Source organism: Salvia hispanica, chromosome 2 (assembly GCF_029641045.1).
Source record: "Salvia hispanica isolate PSC_SH4W2 chromosome 2, Shi_PSC_v1, whole genome shotgun sequence".
In the NCBI taxonomy this organism is placed as follows: Eukaryota; Viridiplantae; Streptophyta; class Magnoliopsida; order Lamiales; family Lamiaceae; genus Salvia; species Salvia hispanica.
Genome location: NC_142693.1, coordinates 18753202 through 18774430, shown reverse-complemented (window position 1 = coordinate 18774430; position 21229 = coordinate 18753202). Strand labels below are relative to the sequence as shown.

The following is a 21229-nucleotide window of genomic DNA, read 5'->3' as shown; positions in this document are numbered from 1 at the left end:
TAGTTACAAATTTATAATCAGTATTCCTGCCTTGCTCCTCGACCACCCCTCCAGTCCTTTAGTGAAGGACCATCAACAGTCTTCTGTGTAGCTGGACATAAACAAAGAGAACTGAGATCACGCATGGCTATAGATAAGGATAATTATGAGCGAAAGTGATATTTCAAAATCTGCAGGGAAGCAGCTACTGGCATAACACATACCCGTTGTTGCATGGACAGTCGTCATCAGACCCTCAAATTGTTAGAGAATAGTAGATGATGAATGTTTGCATTCCACGAGATTGAAAAGAAGCTGCTCTTGAAAACTCATACAAATTAAAGGATAATCTACAATAGAAAAGAACTTGGATTTCTTAAGAACCTTGGCAAGAGGAGCAAGGCAATTGGTGGTGCAGCTAGCATTGGAAACAACATCCATTCTTAGCACCACCCTACACAACAACTTTTAATAAGAAGTGCATCATATGAAAAAGGGGAGGTTAAGAATCTTATTGGACCTACTGGTACTAACCTTCTTGTGTGCTAAGCTTTTTCAACAGTTGTAAAGACTCCAGAAGACTCAATAACATACTCAGCTCCATGATCATCTCAGGGAATATCTGCTGGGTCCCTTTAGTCGGAGTATTGGCATTGGTTATTGTTAGTTCGAGCATTTTTACAAAGAACAACGAATTATGTTAATAATGGCAGTTACAAAAATGGGTCGTGTACAATTTGCACACATAAATGTGGCGGTTACAACCCACTCACTCCACTCTTAGTTTGAGAGGCCACACAAACGAGAGATTAATATTTACCACTACAAATTCAATTTAAAAAAAAACAATTTATTTAAATAACCTAATATCTTTTAAAATGATATTTCTCTAAATACCCCCAAAACTCTCCTTTCATATATTGTGGGCATTTCCTTAAATACCCCCAAAACTCCCCTTTTATATATGGTATAGATTAGAATAATAATAGTAGTAGTAATAGTAAATTAAAAAATAATGTTATTTGTGAAAATATTCAACCCATAGTTGTTTGCTAATGACATAAACACATCTTTCAAAACCAACTAATGAAAATTTTAAATGCACAATATACAATAACACTTCAAAATTACTACTAGTGCTTAAGTTTGTCATATCTTTAAAACAAAATTTGTTTTGAGTCTAAATCGACATCATAATCTTGTCTCATTATTTGTTATTTAGCCATTTCCAAAGCACCAATTTTATAACAAGTTGAAGTTGTTTGTTTGAGTTATTAGTAAAGTAAAATAATTTTTCCCCTACAATTAATATTACGAGACACTTCTTTATAATTTCATCCTATTTTTGTTTAAGAACACAATAAAGTGTTTGTATGTTTATTGCTAGTATGCAACCCACAATTTACTTTATAAAAAATGGTGTTTTCGTTATACACAAACATGTTACTAGGGCTATCCTTTAGATAAAGAAATCTATCAACATTTATGATTTAAATATGTACATTTATCTACTGTGGATACTTAACTAAAAATATTAATTTACGATAATTTTCACTCATATAAGATAGATACTTGTGTGCTCACGTGAGGGTTCAACCTAAGATGGAGGAGGCAACGACAACGATACGAAATGAGGTAGGATACATAGAGGAAACAACGAGCAATGGAGCAGGAAGGAAGATGACGACAGTGAGGAGCCGGCGCTAACGATGGAGGTGGCAGTGCAAACCCAAATATTTTCCTTTTGTAACTATTTTTTTTTGAAAAGATTAACTAATGTTCTTCATTCTTTACCCAAGTTTGAACTGAAAATGTCCCCTAATATGACTTTTACCAACTAAATTGCATATTATTGTCGTACTAGTTAATATATTAGTTAATATATTGATACCGATTCAGTAGATCACAAGAGTTATCCTTATCAAAATTATTTTTTATCAAATAAAAGTAAAACAAAAAGGAGCCAACAGATTTAACGGAAAGGTGATAAAAAAACAAAAGAAATCAGCAAACAACAGAATCAGCTGAATCTGCTGACTTGTCTTCAAAAACCCTAACCCCCAAATTCAAATCCAATCATCCCTTCCGCCCCTTTCACTCTCACTCACCACAGTCATTCCTGTCGCCGTCAATTGCGACTTTCTCACCTCCACACACTCTCTCTCCGTCTCTCTCTCTACACATACATATCAATTTCACATATATTAGGGTTTTTTTGGTCAATCACTGTTCAATCTAAATGAATAACACCACCAACACAACCAATTCGGAACAAACACCACCGGACCCACCTCCACCATCAGCACCCACTGCCGCTGTGGAATCCGAGCTCGAACCGTCTTCTCCCGGATCTGCCATTTCCGATAAAGCAGAAGCAGAAGCAGAAGCTGCGGCCGCCAGGGAGGAAGACGTGGTGATGACGGAAAAGGACACTGCGGCTGAGAATTCGACTGGCGATTCCATGGATGAGGATTCCGGCACCCCGGCAACCGTTTTTCACATCAAGCTGAAGCAGCCCAAGTCTAATTTGCAGCATAAGATGAGCGTTCCCGAGCTCTGCCGAACCTTTAGGTGTGTTTTCGAGGTTTATTTGGATAATTAAATTGGGGAGATATGAAGGTTGAGGCTTTTACTTTTCTCAGTCAGTGTTAATTAGCATCTTTGGCTTGTGGGCTTTGTCAAGCATTTGTAGGAAGTGAAGTAATGGATAATTATGAGACAGAACAAACTTTGAACTCGCCTCTTAAGATTTTGTAGAGACATTTTTCATGGACCTTCACTAGCTAGTAGTATGATACACGATTGCACGGTGCTTGCCTAGATTATTTTTAAATTTTGTCAGCTTTTTATCGAATTGAGTTTAGAGTGCTGATCTTGCAACTTTCATGTCTTGTTAAAATGCGTCCTCTCGGTTAGTTATTGTTGCACTAGAGCTAGCACTTGATTGAGTCAATTTTTGTGGATTGTATAATCTTCATATGTTAAATTCATGTGCTCAATCAACTGCTGAAAATATTGGAGAACTATATCAATTAGCTCCAGATAACTTAAGGTGTTAATATTAAGTTTTAAATGAATGACTTGATTTCTTCTCATTATTCTTGGATCTTAATTAGGTGTGCTTGTTATTTATTCAATTGTGTTGGCTGGAAGATTACCCCGACAGGATCATAGTTGTTATGTCTTTAATTTGGTATACATGCTATGTGAACTTTCTTATATCCGCTATTCATTTTCCTCATTTTCTTTTGGGGGGTTTTATATATCAACAATGTATCTTTTTCTTTTTGTCCTAACTGGTAACACTTACGATTTGCAGTTTCTCCACATATTTGATATTTGTGTTGGTTATCTTGCAGTGTTGTTGCTTGGTGTGGGAAGTTAAATTGCATAGCCTGTGCATCAGAAACCTGTGCAAGAATCCCGAGGTTAGTAAATTTTATTTTTGCACCGTGTTCTGTGCATCTTACTCGCATGGCATACATATCCAATGATACCTCTCCTTCACCTACTGGTTCATCAAATTGAAGTTTTTTTCCATTATTTATATTCTGGATTGATACACTCGAGCATTACGTTATAGAAATGACACTTGGCTCTTACTTCATTTTGTTTTCTGTGTGCCTACTTCAATTAATAAATGGAGCTTTATGTGGTGGTGCTATCCCCTTTGTGGTAGTTTATTGGTGATGATTCAAGTTCAACAAACTTAGGAGAATGTCATCCACATTTCTCTCTCTGCAGTATTCCACATTTTCTTCAGTACACTTGTAGTTGGTTGGTTGCAATCATGCTACAATAATCAGTATTGTATTGATCTCACATTTACCTATGGCTAGTTCAAACTTATACTGGAAAATATTGTATATCCAGGATGTGTTACTCATTTTTTCTAGTTACATATATTTAGTATTATGTTCTCTCTTGCTCCGTTTTGTGTAAAGGGCTGTTCTCTGCTCTATATATAATTCTAGACTAGATAATCTGAGCCACAATGTTGACCCATAAACTAGTTTGTAGCAACTGATTTGTTGGAACTGTGTATGCTACTATGCTTTGTGCTGACCTATTATTCTGATTCATTGTATTTGTCATTGTAGCTCAACTGCCAATCCTCCATTTTGGATCCCAATACATATAGTCATACCTGAGCGACCTACTGAATGTACAGTTTTCAATGTCATTGCAGGTATAGTATTTGACTTGGTATTCTATTGTTTATTTGAAGGGATGCTATTGCACTATAACTGTATTCCAATTAGATTGTTGGTTAATCCTTTTTGGTTGACAGATTCACCTCGTGACTCTGTTCAGTTCATTGAGTGGTCACCTACTTCATGTCCCCGTGCACTGCTCATAGCTAATTTCCATGGACGGATAACCATTTTGACTCAGCCTTCCCAGGTACACAAATCTTGAATATGCTTGAAAATTAGTGGCCTTTGTCATAGTTGTAGAACTTAATTGTGACTGACCATCCATTTTGCTTGGAGCAGTTATCATCTCCCATACTGACTGCTCAGTTGTATTGCAGGGACCTGCAAATCTTGTAAAAGAAGCTAGTTGCTGGCAGCTTGAATATGAGTGGCGCCAGGATATTGCAGTTGTTACGAAGTGGCTCTCAGGAGCTTCTCCTGTATGTATATCTTTGATCATCTTGCATGTGAAGAAAATGTGGGAAATATATTATCACTGTCATGCTAACCTTTGTTTGTCGTAAAATTAGTATAGGAGGCTCTCAGCTAGGTCTAGTGGTTCGACAACGTCTACATTCGAGGAGAAATTCCTTTCGCAGCAACCACATGATCCAGGTTATCTTTCTTTTCATTCTTTCTTCTAGTATGTTACAAGTTGTTTTCTTTGGGTTTTGTCCCCCTGTTTTTTTTCTCATCTTGGTATATTTGCAGGATATAGATAGTTAAATGTTTATATGCAGATACTCATCTTTTCTTGTTCATAAATTACTCTATATTTAACTGAAAGTAGCTACTGATGTTATTAGTAACAATATTTAGGAAACCCATTCATTTTAATATAAAAGGCTCCTTTATGTGTAATTCTGAATTTTTAACCTTTTATATGCTGCAAGCAGTAAGGAAAATGATGAGGAAGAAACATTCATTTGTGTAATTCAGAACCAGAAGCAGATTTGAGTTTCTCCTATTCATGCATGCATTGCAATCTTTAGAAGGTAGAATGATAGTTGGTGTGCCAATTGTTCTATTGACAATTTCAGTTGCTTCAGAAAAATAAACTCTTATTAAGAAAAAAGCAATTGGAAACTACTTTTGGTTGATGTCTACTGTAATCCATTGTCCAAGTATAGTTAATCATAAAATATCTTCCTTGATGACTCTTGTTTCTAGAATTACATATGACTATCTGAGTGACTTTCTTTGCATCTGTTGACAGCTGGTTGGCCAAATTTTCTCTGTGTTTGCGCTGTTTTCTCTTCGGGATCTATTCAGCTACATTGGTCCCAATGGCCACCCAATCAGAGTGGTACCTCTTCCAAGTGGTTTTGCACCAGTAAAGGGCTTCTGGGAGCTGGACCTAGTGGAATAATGGCCGCTGATGCTATTGTTACAGATTCTGGAGCATTGCATGTGGCTGGAGTCCCCATAGTAAATCCATCAACTGTTGTTGTTTGGGAAGTTACACCTGGCCCTGGAAATGGTTTTCAAGCCATCCCAAAATCAAGCGTGAACAATGAAGTCCCCCCCTCACTTAACCCCCCTGCCTGGGATGGTTTTGCCCCTCTGGCTGCGTATCTGTTTAACTGGCAGGAATATTTGCTATTAGAAGCAAAACAAGGTGTGAAGAAGACAGAACAGGATTACAGTGATATGGTAATACTTCATTGTTCTCCCGTTTCCAACTTTTCTGCATATGTGAGTCCTGAGGCTGCTACTCAGTTAGAAGCTACGACAACTTGGGGTTCTGGTGTCACTGCTGTTGCCTTTGATCCAACACGTGGTGGTTCCGCAATCTCTGTTGTGATAGTTGAAGGTATTTACTCTTATACTGACTGACATTAATCTTTTTTTCGCCTTTACATGTTTGCTTGAATTCTCATCAGCTGGTGCCTACATGTATACTGATTTATGCTTGTTAGATCCACATACTTAATACGCATGCACTCTTTATAAAGACTTTTTTTGGGGGGACGAGAGCGGTATGTGCCCTTCACCTCAACTTGGCCAACACAATACATGACAGAGGATTAAGAGAGAGATAATGCATTTTCACTGTAGTGGGGGAAAATTTTCCTTCAGGTCGTTGTGTCTATAATATATCACAATGTAATGGCTTTGACTCTCTGTGTAGGGCAGTACATGTCCCCCTACGATCCCGATGAAGGTCCTTCAGTCAATGGCTGGAGAGTTCAACGTTGGGAATCATCTGTCGAGAATGTTGTGATCCATCAGATATTTGGGAATCCTAGCTCTAATTCTGGTAGCCAGGATCCTAAGCAAACAGTTTGGGTGAGTAAAGTGAATAAATGCATTGCAGCACCCAGTGAGTTTAAATGTCCTGGAGGAGTGTCTATACCACCAATCCATGATGGAAAAGTAACTCCTGAATCTGCTGTTGAGAAAAGAGTCAGTTTTGATCCTTTTGATCTGCCTAGTGATATAAGAACGCTTGCTCGGATAGTGTACTCTGCTCATGGTGGCGAGATTGCTGTTTCATTTCTTCAAGGCTGGGTACATGTTTTCTCTGGTGCAAACTTCACAGCTGTTGATAGCTACCAGGTGAATGTTGGCTCTGCCATTGCTGCTCCTGCCTTCTCTTCTACCAGTTGCTGTTCAGCATCTGTTTGGCATGATGGCAGCAAGGATTGTACTATATTGAAAATTATACGTGTCCTTCCCCCTGCTAGTAGTCAAGCAAAAGCCAACTCCGCATTGTGGGAGCGAGCTATTGCTGAGAGGTACGTTGACTAAATAGTTGAAAGGTTATTTTGTTGAACATTATCCTACATTGGTTTATCTAGTTTCAGTCTTTCTATACTATATTGAGTGTGAATTGGTTTTGTGATTATGCATGTCATGCCTCTGAATCTTTTACTTCATGCCTGTGTAGGTTTTGGTGGAGTCTTTTGGTTGGAGTTGATTGGTGGGATGCAGTTGGCTGTACACAGAGTGCTGCAGAGGATGGCATTGGTAAGACGGTTTAATTCCTATATTCAGGTTTAAAAGCCATGCTATCCAAGTACACAGTAGCACTTTGCTCTGACTGTGGAACAAAACCTTTCTCATATAATTATGTCTCAGTGGCAGGATGCCACAAATGTTGGCATGTTCAGAAAACTGATTAGTGTATGAGTCTGGGATCAAAACAAGTCCATCACTCAAACCCAAAAAAACCAAAACAAAAAGGAGAAAGAAAAAACAGAAAAAGTCCTGCTGTATATCATACTTATTCTCAGTGTCCTTAAAATATTTGAAGCAAACATCACCTTAGTGGGCTTTTACTTTTGGATGATGGCTTAGTTATACAATATGTAGGATTGAGTATTTGAAGGATTACATGATCTGACGTGCTCAAAGTATGTGTTGGATAGCCTCCTATCATTTAAGCAAACACCCCCTTCATGCTCTTTTATACCACATTTACTAAGAAATTGATGCTGATAGTTGTTCACCCTCCTGCTAATATGGATAAGGCAAGAATAATTGTTAGTGCATAAACAATAATTGCATGTTTGTCGAATATTTATGTTCAACTATGATTTAGCTTCTTGCTGATTTGTGTAAAAATTTATATTCCAGTATCGCTGAACAGTGTTATTGCTGTACTGGATGCTGACTTTCACTCCCTTCCCTCAACACAACACAGGCAGCAGTATGGACCTGTATGTTAATTGGTGCTCATTTTCATTTCATTTTCTAGTTTGATTATATGATGGTAAGCTGTGTAAATCTTTTTAGCACAGGATCTTGAAACTTACATAACAATTTTTTGGAAAATGCAGAGTTTGGACAGAATAAAATGCAGGCTTCTTGAAGGAACAACTGCTCAAGAGGTTAGAGCCATGGTCCTCGACATGCAAGCAAGGTTGTTGTTGGACATGCTCGGTAAAGGAATTGAATCAGCTTTAATAAATCCTTCAGCTTTGGTGCAAGAACCTTGGCAAGCATCTGGTGAGACATTATCTAGTATTGATGCTGACGCAATGGCTGTTGATCCAGCTCTTGTTCTCAGTATTCAGGTTTAAATCTTACTCTTGGCTTGTCTTGCCTTATCTTCTTGATATTTTGATAATTCTTGCATTTTGCATGTGCAATGGACATGTATATGTTTTGGTGTTACATGTATAGTACCCACCTCAGTAACAGTGTGCTGATTCAGGCTTATGTTGATGCGGTCCTTGATCTGGCTTCACACTTCATTACACGTTTGCGACGTTATGCAAGCTTCTGTCGTACACTTGCAAGTCATGCTCCTACCTCAGGTACAGGTGGGAGTCGTAATTTGGTGACAAGCCCTACCCAAAGTACTTCTGCTCCTGCAACAACTCCGGGTGAGTATGCAATGTTAGTAGCGGATATGGTTACAAGATTGTGGTCTGGAGCAAAGAATTTTACTGCCCTTAGCTTGAGCTAATTAAGTGGGTTTTCTCCTTGTCATTTATGTTCTCCTGACTCCTGACCTTTGCACAACTTGTACTTCATCTTCAGCTTCACAAGGTGGAACCTCAAGCTCCACAGGTAGTACTCAGATGCAAGCCTGGGTACAAGGGGCTATTGCAAAGATTAGTAGTACGAGTGATACTGCTGTTCCAAGCACAGCTCCGAACCCCGTAACTGGCCCTTCCACCTTTATGCCGATAAGTATCAACACAGGAACATTTCCAGGAACTCCAGCTGTTCGGCTCATTGGTGACTGTCATTTCCTTCATCGGTTATGCCAACTTCTGTTATTTTGTTTTTTCTTTCGTCGAACACAACTTCCCCGCTTCATTGGAGCTGCTCAAAGAAATAACGATTCGTCAGTCCAAAAGCCTCAGATTGGTATTTTGAGCAAACCAGAAGAAACCAACTCAATAACTGCAAAACCTGCATCAAATACTATCAGATCAGAAGAAACACAGCCAAGGACTGGACAAGTAGGAAATGGTGTGAAGGCACCTGAAGAAGGCCCAACTAGCCGGTCAAGATTAGGTTCTGGTAATGCAGGTCAAGGATATACATTTGAGGAGGTAAAGTTGTCACAGCAATTTATTTTTTAAGACAGGGAAAGAATTAGAAACTAATCGGTTTTATGTTTATTTGAGCTGTTTTTTTGTATTTTTAGGAGCAGAAAAAAAAAAGAATTAAGAAAAATATTAAGTTAGAAAGAATAAGAATTAAGAAATATTAACTCTCTTTGACAACTTTCTTTGCGATTTACCCTGAATTGTGTTGTTTATATCTCCGGCATTCCATGCAGGTCAAAGTCCTTTTCCTCATACTTATGGATCTATGTCGGAGGACATCAGGATTGCAACATCAACTGCCTCTTTCACAGGTCGGCAGTAGCAACATCCAGGTCCGCCTTCATTACATCGATGGAAACTATACAGTTCTACCAGAGGTTGTTGAAGCATCACTTGGCCCTCATATGCAGGTACATAACTTCTCATGGTAGATGAAATTATACTTGGTTGATAACTTCTCATGATATTTTGTTCTATGACGCTGGAGCCCGAGCACTAGAAACTTATAATTGGCCAAAGCATATTAATCACTGATCGTATGGTCTCCCCCTTATGTTCTTCTGCAGAATATGCCCCGGCCTAGAGGTGCAGATGCAGCAGGCCTGCTTCTTCGTGAGCTGGAACTCCATCCTCCAGCTGAAGAATGGCACAAGAGGAACATGTTCGGAGGGCCCTGGTCAGATCGAGATGGCACGAGTCCATCAGACGAGGGCACGAAATACAGCAGCTCAATGAGTTTGGTTGAGCCAAGTTCAACTGAAAACGTCGATGCTCATAATGGAACTCACACCCTGTGGCCAAGAAAGCGTAGGATGTCCGAACGAGATGCAGCTTTTGGATTGAATACCTCAGTGGGCCTTGGAGCATACTACGGTATCATGGGATCCCGGAGAGATGTTGTAACAACCGTCTGGAAAGCTGGGCTCGAAGGAACTTGGTACAAGGTAGGAGTTTCTCTCATTTAACATCGAACCTAACCCTCCTAATCTGTAGTTAATACTGCAAATAAGCTACAACTTTCGTTTTCAAATGCCAGAAGCTTTCTTGATGAAAGTTTTCCATTATTTGGTTGCAGTGCATAAGATGCTTGCGGCAGACATGTGCTTTTGCTTCACCTGGCTCTGCTACTCCCTCCAATCAGAACGAGAAAGAAACGTGGTGGATCAGCCGCTGGGCATACGGGTGCCCAATGTGCGGTGGAACATGGGTTCGGGTCGTCTAAGTAGACAAACAGCTACCCTCTTTTAATGGATGATGGTGATGGAAAAAAATGCTTCACAATTTTCTGTATATAACCTTCCAAGATGCTTCCTAACATGTAGAATAACCATAGGAAAAGTACTGCATTCACTAGAAAATCGACAGTTAGGATCCATCTTTTAGGATAGTGAGTCAGTTGTATAGATTGTAGTCACTTTTGGAATCAATTTGTCAACAAGAATTAAGCAGTAATTCTAGTATTGATGATGATAAAAGAAAAAGGATATTGGCATCTAATATCATGAAACTTTTAAAAAGTTGGGTTTTTCCCATAAACTTTAAAATTGGCAAATAATATCACGAATTTTAACCCGTGTTTGTTTTTTTCCCACAAATGAAAATTTTTCCAAATAATATTATGATACGGATTTTTTTTCGTAATTTCTCGACAACAATTTTGAGAGCTTCAAGTTTTTCAATCTTTGAAGATAGTTTTTCTTGAAGCACTCCCTCGAAAATTGTTCTTCAATTTATTAAAATAACATGAAATTTTCTATTCGTGGGGAAAAACAAACCCAGGATAAAGTTCGTGATATTATTTGACAAATTTAAAGTTTATGGGAAAAACTCAACTTTTTTAATGTTTCATGATATTAGATGCCAATATCCCTAAAAAAATATATGGTTCTCTCAAATTTGAAGATTGAAAATCAGGCTTCTCATTGTTAAAGCAATAATCAAGAAGCAGCCGCCTTTCCTCTCCTGTGAAGTAAATTTAGCATATGAATAATATTATAATGGTCGATTTTAGAAGATGATTATTTATGCAATTGGTGGAGATATAATGGCGAAAAGTACAAAAGTCACGACAAATTTCATCGAAATTTTAATTGTATACACAATTGAGAAATCTCAATGTACAAGAGTTAAGATTTAATTAGCTACTTTTATAAGTTATGAGATTGATCATAAGTTAACTAAACGTCAACTAAAAGTTACTCATGATTTAAATTATAATTTTCCCTTTTTCAAGTGCATATCGTTCAACTACTACACATTGCTTGTAATATCTCTTCTGAAAGAAGATTGATAATGATTCTCCATTTACCCTCGCAGTAATTGTAGGAGGTACCAATCCTGTTTGGGTCGGGACAGTTACGTGGCATGGAATTCTGAGTATATCCCTCAGCATTGCTGATGGTACTCATGGTAAATAACAGATGGATCATCTATTTAATCTATCAATCATAGCACTTTTAACTTATACTATCTGGATGGGAATTCAATATTATACATACCAAATTCATCAACAATCTACAAGAGAATGATACAACAATATTCAGAAATCAAAATTTTCACCAAATTGAGAATAACAATGGCTCATCACAAAACTCAAAACAGGATCCTCTTATTCTATAAGTGGACTAGGGTAAAATCTGAATTACATATTGTGGTCCACTAAATTTTATTTTGTTGGTATTCATTATTCTTTGATGAAATCAACACACAACAGAAAGTGCAGAGAACTTGCACAAAAATGTGATTGAAGGACCATATTCATTGCCCTGGTATTCCAATTTCATACCTTTATTTTCAAGTATACCATGAGTTCAACTCCGACGCGCAGGACGACAGGGCTCGTCGTACTTGAGGATTTCTTGAATCCATCTGAAGAGCATCTTCGTACAATTGCCTCGCTTGCTGCAGTAACTTCACCTTTTCTCTACTACGACTAGGCCTCAGCTGCGCCCTGTGCTGCAATGCAGCACCCCATCTGAAAAGAGCTGCAATGCGCAAATTACTTGATAAAATAAGCATATACTCCGAATATTATGATGATGTGCAGATAAATACAAATGTCTAAGTTTTTCCTTGTCGTTGAAGTAGGTTTAAGGTAAGATATCGGCAGAAATCCGAATACTTCTCAAAACCTCAGTATATTACTATAAAGTAAAGTATGCAAACTTGGTTCAAGTTAGGTGTAAAGTACCATCAGGGGCATAAACATTGCTTTTGGACATCATGGCATCAAACTTGTCTATGGCGGCCAAGAAGACATTGTCGGCATCACGTGCAGCACTCTGTAGTATCAACATAAGGACTGAATGAGTGATAAGACCAAAAGGCTAACTTCAATAAATTTTTTTGAAAACAATAGGTTCACTCTAGCACTATATACATATCAAGTAGAGCTAAGAAAGTACTAGGCTCTAACTAATTAACATCAATATGGAAAAGAGATATTCTTTCTAGAGAAAAATTGCTTACCGGTCCAATATCTGCGATCAACTGGGCACGGAAGGAAAGAGCGAGGCCCCAATTATACAAGGCTCTCATATCATTCCCGTCAATTGACATGGCCAATCTGTATTTCCTTCCTGCCTTAATCAGGAGCTCTTCACATTCTTCACAAGCAACCACAAGAGAAGATCTAATCTTGTCTTTGTTAGCAAGTTGATCAGGTTTGACGATTAGGGATCTCAAGTACCGGGTCATTCCCAGTTTTAGTTCTCCATGAAGGAGATATGTGTTACCCAACTGGCCCACAGCCAATAAACTCATCGGCCTCATTTCTATTGCTTCTGAGAGTAGCATTGCAGACTTATGCAGTGCATGCTCGGCACTACCATCATCAACTTTTTGTGTCAAGCACCTCTTTGCTTCTTTCAAAAGATCATTAGCTTCCACAAGATACCTATTGAATTTCAAATCATCACTACATGACGAAGATGGAGAAGAACCAAAGGTATTCTCATATGAAGAGTCTTGATTGGCAAAGTTCGGTTCCTTTTCGGGCTCAAAAGCCACATTCTCAAAAGGATATCTATGGGAATCTAATAATTCCTCTTCCATGTTTTCAGGATGCAGATAATTTCTACTTGTGGTTTTGCTTTTCTTCTGGCGACCAGAAGTAGCTGAACTTTTTACACGGTTCATGTTAATGCTAACATCCACAGAATCATACAAACTATTGTGAGACGACATTGTTTCAGTCTCATCCTCACAATCTTTCATGTGAATATGCTGATTGCTCACGAACCTTGATGTCTTATTCTGGTAAGTATAGATTGTCTGGTCAAAAACTGATTTTGCAGTATCATTCATCTCAACGAAATTCTTCTTCTCATTTCCAAAAGACATATATTCCATTCCAGACTCATCAACAGAATATCCAACACTATCTCGAGCTCTACTAGAGCTATCAAATGGGTCCAAATTTCCGCTTAATGAAGAATTTGGATTTCTTTCTTCGGCAGGAGAAGCTAAGATGTTTTCTAGCTTTTCATTGTTCACCTCTGCATCCACAGATTCCATCTTACCAACGCCCCCAATTTTACCAGACTTTGGATCATCAAGCTTAGCTCCAAAGACACCAGTCAAATACTGAGAGAAATTCAACCCGTTTTCACCCGATTTCTTCCTTTTCCTACCGGACTCGTCATGAAAACCCCCATCCTTGTCTTGTTTACCACCTACTACACTCTGCACGCAATTCTCCACAAAAGTTGTCGTGTTTCGAAGAGATACACTGACAGATCCTATAACATCAATATAGCCTTCTAAATCACTTAAACTAACTTGATTTCTCTCAATGCATCTTCCAATTCCATTTTTCATCCCCAAAACCCTCTCTTCATTCTTCTTTAACTCCTCAATGCAACCTCTTAAAGATTCATCACTAATCTTCTTCCGATTCCCATTCAATTTCAACCCTTTCAAGTGACCCCCTTTAACCAATCCAGCCGAAAATCCAACAGCAAACACCACAGCACAAGCTGGAAACACCATAATCCATGAAACCTTAACTCTAGAAATCGCCAGTGCGCAAATAAAGCCAAACAGATACACAAATACATACTTCTTATCGCCAATTCCAGAGGAGCTAAGAAGATTACGAAACTGATTTACCTCACCGGAATCGAGCTGAAAATCGTCCCAGCCATTGTAACGTAGAGGTTGAAGAGATGCGGCGGAGCATTTAGTCAGCGTTCTGAAACGAATTTTGGAGTGAATCGTGAGAAAATCATTGTTCTTGCTGATTTGTGAGAGGTAGTAATTGGAGAGTGGTGTGTGGGAAGGGAATCGGGAAATGGCTTTGTGGTGAATTAGGGAGTGCATAATGGAAATTGGGGAAGAATTAGTTTGACATTGCCTTATTATCAACAGTCTTCTCTTCTTGAAATGGATCAAAGCTGATTGCAGATTACATTGTTTTGATTTTTTTTGTTCATAAAAATATCAAAATATCTGTTTTTCTGCAACATATTTTAAAATTTACTGTTATTATTTAGAAATTTTCATTTCTTCTATTTTTTCTCACTTTTTGATTTTTATGAAATTCCACGAAATTAGATTTTATACAAAAAGAATAGGTATAAATTTGCCTTTTAAACTATTTATAATTTTTTGCAGTCTTTTCTATTTCAGCTAATTTTTTTGAACATGATGCTTACTTGAAAACAATTGTCATGGCAACATTTATAGAGCTGAAATTGTTCCTTTCTTCTTTTTTGTCCAACGTCACATTTATTTATTTATTTATATTTTAATTCATAAGGCTATCAACAACCTTATTTCTTACTCACTCCGTATCACTAAAATTAGAGAGTGGTCATCTTGATTGGGACAAACAAAAAAGAAAATAAGATCATCTTGAATGGAACGAAGGCAGTACTTTCATAATTCATCTACATTGTTCATGACCTATACCATTTTTCTGACTCATCGATTTTCTCCCCTAGCACCACACTCAGCGAGATGGGACCATTGCAACGCGGTCCGTCGGTGGCTTGTCTCGACGAGACGAGATAGAGCCTCCACGAACTACAATGAGGATGCTCTAACTTGTATACTCATATTCATACATATGTCTCCATATCAATGCTTAGATATAGTTTTAGGGTACTATTAGACTATTAACTTTACCTTAAATTGATAACTACCAAATTTAGTCCATTCTATCTGAAAACAATGAAAAAGTTCAAATTCCACACTATGTCAACAAGCTATTATAACAATGTCAAAAAAGTGTACTAATGGTAAATAATATATCAAATGGTGGTATTAATGGAAATCAAATATTGTTAGTTATAACTAACTTTTATTTAAAATATCTCAAAACTTTAAATTCATATAATTATTTCGATTTAAATTATTTTTTCACAAAACATATACTCTATCCCTGAAAGCTTGTCCCATTTTTTCTGTTTTTGTCTGTCCCACAAAGTTTTTTCAATGTTTTCGATAACCAAGTTAATGTCAAATACTATAATGAAAAAAATGTTAATTAAATTTAGTTGACATACTCAAAACACTGCCTTGCCAATTTTACAAGTGTGTTGACAATATGGGAATCACGAAAATTGCTTTGCATAAGAAATGACTAAAAGACAAATTTCAAATTAACAAATATGAAATGAATTTTCACGTGACACCACTGAATCCTTAAGATTTAATAGTACTCCCTTCGTCCGCAAATAGGAGTTCCGTTTTTTATTTTTAGTCCATCCACAAATAAGAATCTCGGTTCACTTTTACCTTAAATGATAATAGGGTCACACCTTCCACTAACTTATTTCACCCACATTTCATTTAAAACTAATATATACAAGTAGGATCTCTATTACACTAACTTTTTTCCTCCCATTTTTCTTAACATTTTTTAAAACCCATGCTGCCTATAAATAGGACTCTTAATGGCGGACGGAGGGAGTATATTTTAACAGAAGTAGTTAGTACGTTAGTAAATACTTCCTACGTCCCTGAAAGTTTGTCCCATTTTTCCATTTTCGTCCATCCCACAAAATTTGTCTCATTTCACTTTTTACCATTTTTGGTAGTGGACCTCATATTCCACTTACTCATTCCTACTCACATTTTATTATAAAATTAATATATAAAAATAAGACCCACATTACATTAATTTTTTCAACTCATTTTTCATTATATTTATTCAAACTCGTGTCAAGTCAAAGTGGGACAATATTTGAGGAACGGAGGGAGTAATTAGCAATCAATCACGTCCCTATAATTTTACATATACTACTCTAGAGTATATAGTCGGTTCTCTTCTTTACATTCTTTTCCTTTTTTAAGTTAAAATGAATATTACTCTCTCCGTCCCTGAAAATTTGTCACTTATTTTTTTTTTAGTCCGTTCCAAAAACTTTGTCACCTTTCATTTTTACCAATTTTGATAGTGGACCCCATATTCCACTAACTCATTTCCACTCACATTTTATTATAAAACTAATACTTTAAAAGTAGGACTCACATCCCACCAACTTTTTCAACCCACTTTCTATTACATTTCTTAAAATCCGTGTCGGGTCAAATGGTGTCAAATTATGGGATACGGAGGGAGTATTTGATTTTCACTAGTAACGCCCGCAGGTGCGTAGCGCAGTTGGCAACGGAGGGGCAAATCTTGCTGCAATGACCCTGGGTTTGAATCCCACTGCGGCCGTGTAGTTGCTTCCATCTCTCAGTCACTAGTTGCTTCTATTTCTCAGGCACAAGTGTGAGGTCTTGGGAGATGGGCTTCTAGCAGTCAGTGGATTAAGGCCTCTCTTTTAACTACTACATACTTTGATTTAACTCCTTCACATGATGTTGGGCTGGAGGGTGGTGGCTGCTAAGGCAATGGCGTGGCCTTTTTTGCTGCAATAAAAAGAACTAGTAATAAAAGATTAGAGCATCCGCAACGCTGCCTCGTTGCGGTCTCAGTCTCGTCTCGACGAGACGAGACGGCATCGAGACAGCGTTGCGGCTCCCGTCTCGTCTCGACGCCTGACGCGTCCCGGCGAGGCTAGCCTCGAGCTAGCGAGACACGCGTCCGGCGCCACGTGGCGCGCGCGGGCGGCTGGCGTGACGCCCACTCGCCGACCCGCGAGTGGGCGTCGGATTTATGACGTCATAATTCAATTTTTTTAAAAAAAATCAGATTTTTCGAAAAAAAAAAAAAAACGGGACGGTCATATTCTTAATTTTTTTTTTATATTCTATATATACTCTTCTCCATTCTCCATTTTACACACAAACACACATCTATTCTCTCATCTCTCTTTCTTTCCTCTCCAATCACTTCTATAAAATCATTCCTTTATTTTTTTCTTCTCCCAAATTTAATCAATTATGGATCCATTTGAGCAAATGCGTCGAATAATGGAAGAATCGCTAGAAGAAGATCGACGTAGGGAGGAGGAAGCCGCCGCGCCTTCTAGGCGACGCCGGACATACATCCACCGTAACCGGGAGGAAGCCGCCGCAAGGTTGGAACGTGATTACTTCAGTTCGAACCCGGTGTGGGGAGATATCTACTTCCGTCGCCGTTTCTGTATGTCACGCCCGCTATTTTTGTTACATTGGCGGCACGGGAAGAGTTCTTCAGAGAAGGGTTCGACGCTGTTGGCCGTCCTAGCCACACGACGCTCCAGAAATGTACTGCGGCGATCCGTCAGCTTGCTACTGGACAAACGGCGGATGCGTTCGACGAATACCTGCACGTCGGAGAATCCACTGGGCGACTTTGTTTGTTGAACTTCTGCAAAGGCGTCCGGGCAGCCTTCACCGCCGAATTTCTGAAGAAGCCAACTACCGCAGATTGTCAGTTTCTGCTCCGTCTTCACGAACAAGTGCACGGATTCCCCGGGATGCTCGGGAGTGTCGATTGCATGCATTGGCAATGGAAGAATTGCCCTGTGGCGTTGAGGGGGTCATACACGAGCGGCCACAAAGGTACCCACTCCACCATTACACTCGAGGCCGTCGCCGACTACCGGCTATGGATTTGGCATGCGTATTTCGGGGTCCCCGGCTTGAACAACGACGTCAACGTGCTCAACAACTCCGACCTCTTCGCTGAAGTTCTGAATGGTAAAGCGCCGGCCATCAACTTCGTCGCTAACAATCGCCAGTATAAAATGGGGTACTATCTTGCCGACGGCATCTATTCGAAGTGGCCAACCTTCGTGAAGACGTTCAACAGGCATGCGGACGAAAAACAGTCTCTTTTTGCGCAGAAGCAAGAGTCTGCTCGCAAGGATGTGGAGAGAGCGTTCGGGGTTCTCCAAGCTCGATGGAACATTATCAAAGCCTCGGCTCGACAGTGGTTTATGGAGAATATGGTCGACATCATGTATACGTGCATAATCTTGCACAACATGATTGTCGCCGAAGAAGGACCTGAGGCGGAAAATTGGTTCGACCCTGAAACCCCGGGAAGGTCAACCGCAAGTAGTCCGCCTCGAACGGGAGTGCATCCGTCTTTGCAAGAGCGGTTGTCTATTCGGGCAGGGACACGTGATTCTACCGTCCACGCCCAACTCTAGGAGGATCTAATGTAGCACATTTGGGCAAAATTTGGCAACCGTTAGATGATCGTCACTAGAGAACTCCTTCTTCTGCTTCTTTGCCTCCATTTTTTTTATTTGAGTTTAAGTGTGCAATTTGTAATTTCTAGTTTTTTAATTATGTCTTTTTTATTTTTTTAGGTATTTAAATTGTAATTTTATTTTATTTATAATGAAGTGTGTTTTTTATTAATTGAATTTGTTGGAATTAAAAATAAAAAATGAAATTGAATGAATAGTTAAGAGATGGTTAAAAGATGGTTAAGAGATAGAGGGATGCAGGTGTTGTCTCTTAGTTAAGAAATGAGCTGAAAAGTACAGTGAAGCCTATGAATAATGAAGAAATAAGACGGTTAAGAGACACGGATAAGAGATAGCATTGCGGATGTCCTCCATATAAAGACAAAAAGTTTTTAATAGTACTCTTGAAACCAGTGAGCGCACATTGATGGGCCGAAAGCAACTCGCCCACGGATTACAATGCCAATTGCAAAAGCATGAAAAGTGGCAGACACCCGAATATTTTTTGATTCGATTAAAGTAGAATCTCAAAAAATTAAATCACTATATCATATTCACTCCATCTTTGAAAAAATTATTTTAATATTGAACAACATAAATTTTAATACTATAATTAATAAAATCTAAGAAAAATATATAAGAGAAAGGAAAATGAATATAAATAGTAAGTCAAATATAAGTTGTAGTAGTAAATAGATACTCCTACTAGATAGTACGATATTGAGAAATTGCGTAAAAATTCCATCATTAATTTTGATGGATGAGAAAAAAAAAAATTAAAAAACATGACTATTTTCATGATTAAATGAAGTACTTATTTTTAAAAAATATTAATAAACAGGTATATTAACAGTTTATTACTCCATCCGTCATCGATTATAAGTCCACATTTGACATGTCATGAGTTTTAAAATTTGTAATTAAAAGTGAATGGGTAAAATTTAGTGGAGGGTGAGTCCTACTTTTATATATTAATTTTATTAATAAAAGTGAGATGACGTTAGTGGAATGAGAGTTTATTATAAAAAATGGTAAATGAGACTTTTATTGACGATGAAAAATGATAAAATAGATTATTTATTGGTGAGAGGGGGGAGTAGTTTAAGAATGATTCGGCAGGCACCCTTATGTATCACTTAAATTCGACAAAATTTGAAATTTAATTAAATAAAGAAATGCATAAGATTATTAGTTTATGATATTGATAGGATCATATAACTATTTATAAAATAATCTTTTAAAAATTATTAATTTACTTAATGACATCATGTTTGAACCGGTTAAAATATTTAGTAATACTATTATTTTGAAGAGGCTCTACTTATTACAAGGAGAGAGATTGCAATCCTATTAATTTAATAAAGATTACTTATAGTTATTAACTTCAAGTTGGAACTGAATAAACTTAAAATAATTGTATTGGACAAATTATTAATTCATTAAGTATTGATAAAGTGGGGTGCTATAGTGGGGCTGTGGATTATGGATAGAACTACATCTAATTTTGCCCCACTTATCCACTATTCACTAATAAATATTGCTTCATCTCACATCAATGTTAAATTTGGATGGGAAGAATCCAATAAAAGCTGCATTATGTTACTTAACTATGATAACAAGATTTTCTGTATATAGAAAGAGAGGTTTAGAATTTTCTGTACAAAGGGAGTGGCTTGAAATTAATTACCACCATCCATATCTTTTCAATTAAAATAAACAATATATAATTTTTTCTTTGTGGATAGGCCAACACCAGACATCATAATTTGAATTTGTGTTTACTAATAATTGTGAAATCATAATGCTTTAGAATATTTGTGTTTATCATAATACTACTACTATGAAATAAGTGTATGAATGCATGATTGTATCTCTTTAGGTAGTCAACTGATTAAAATTATGAGGAAAATTGACAACATAGTATATAGTTTGTCTTTTGATAACGCTACATAAGTTTGGATAAGCTATAAAATGTCAATAATCAACTTTTTTTAAATAAATTATAAAAGTATGATAAGCTTACCGAATTTAAATTTAGGTCAATGCTAAGATAAGGTATGATTAGGTGAATCAAATAATATAAACCATGTATAATAATCTAATAAATTTAAACCAAAATTCTATATCTAAAATATTCTATACTAGTAAATCTATTACAATTTTATTTGGAGAACAAGAATAATTATGAATTATGATAGTATAAAAATATCAAATACAGTAGTACTATAAAATTCAGTCAATAGCTAAAATCAATATTTTTCCCATACCAGCAATTTTTAAAACTGCAGACAATTATTCTCTTTCTCTACTATCAATTATTCTCTTTTCTCTACTCTCAATAATTTTAATATAGTTGCATGATCAATAAAATAAGAGAAAAATAAAAAGATAAATCGAGAATATCAGTAATGAGATTAGAAGAAAAAAAACTTACCAAAATGAAAAGAGATTAAATTTTGTGGACAAACAAAAATAA

The 21229-nt window shown here is 37.3% G+C and overlaps 2 protein-coding genes across 3 annotated transcripts; one reads left to right on the top strand and one right to left on the bottom strand.

The window, feature by feature from the left end:
* The first annotated feature begins 2030 nt into the window (after positions 1 to 2030).
* Positions 2031 to 10633, top strand: LOC125200875 (mediator of RNA polymerase II transcription subunit 16-like). 2 transcript variants are annotated; one of them, XM_048098687.2, is made up of 16 exons: positions 2031 to 2550; positions 3339 to 3407; positions 4080 to 4168; positions 4271 to 4383; positions 4514 to 4615; positions 4706 to 4790; positions 5392 to 5988; positions 6307 to 6913; positions 7066 to 7145; positions 7755 to 7837; positions 7958 to 8194; positions 8335 to 8506; positions 8664 to 9184; positions 9415 to 9591; positions 9748 to 10125; positions 10257 to 10633. In XM_048098687.2, exons 1-16 carry the CDS (start codon positions 2219 to 2221, stop codon positions 10401 to 10403), a joined length of 3789 nt encoding a protein of 1262 aa, XP_047954644.1. In that variant the 5' UTR covers positions 2031 to 2218; the 3' UTR covers positions 10404 to 10633. The 2 variants fall into 2 exon arrangements, with proteins under 2 accessions (XP_047954644.1, XP_047954645.1); XM_048098688.2 differs by lacking the exons at positions 2031 to 2550; positions 3339 to 3407; positions 4080 to 4168 and having other exon boundaries at positions 4711 to 4790.
* A 1019-nt stretch (positions 10634 to 11652) lies between these two features.
* Positions 11653 to 14607, bottom strand: LOC125202337 (uncharacterized). The gene is made up of 3 exons (XM_048100715.2): positions 12650 to 14607; positions 12372 to 12462; positions 11653 to 12165 (listed from the first exon to the last, which is right to left on the bottom strand). Exons 1-3 carry the CDS (start codon positions 14498 to 14500, stop codon positions 11975 to 11977), a joined length of 2133 nt encoding a protein of 710 aa, XP_047956672.1. The 5' UTR covers positions 14501 to 14607; the 3' UTR covers positions 11653 to 11974.
* Between the last annotated feature and the right edge of the window lie 6622 nt (positions 14608 to 21229).

Bases quoted from the DNA above. Each gene is read 5' to 3' on its own strand.
- LOC125200875 (XM_048098687.2), top strand. From the start codon at position 2,219: ATGAATAACACCACCAACACAACCAATTCGGAACAAACACCACCGGAC. The intron at 3,408-4,079 runs GTTAGTAAATTT...TTGTCATTGTAG, and splicing joins ACCTGTGCAAGAATCCCGAG to CTCAACTGCCAATCCTCCAT. The intron at 4,169-4,270 runs GTATAGTATTTG...TTTGGTTGACAG, and splicing joins AGTTTTCAATGTCATTGCAG to ATTCACCTCGTGACTCTGTT.
- LOC125202337 (XM_048100715.2), bottom strand. From the start codon at position 14,500: ATGCACTCCCTAATTCACCACAAAGCCATTTCCCGATTCCCTTCCCAC. The intron at 12,463-12,649 runs GTAAGCAATTTT...TTGATACTACAG, and splicing joins TGATCGCAGATATTGGACCG to AGTGCTGCACGTGATGCCGA. The intron at 12,166-12,371 runs GTACTTTACACC...TGCGCATTGCAG, and splicing joins CAATGTTTATGCCCCTGATG to CTCTTTTCAGATGGGGTGCT.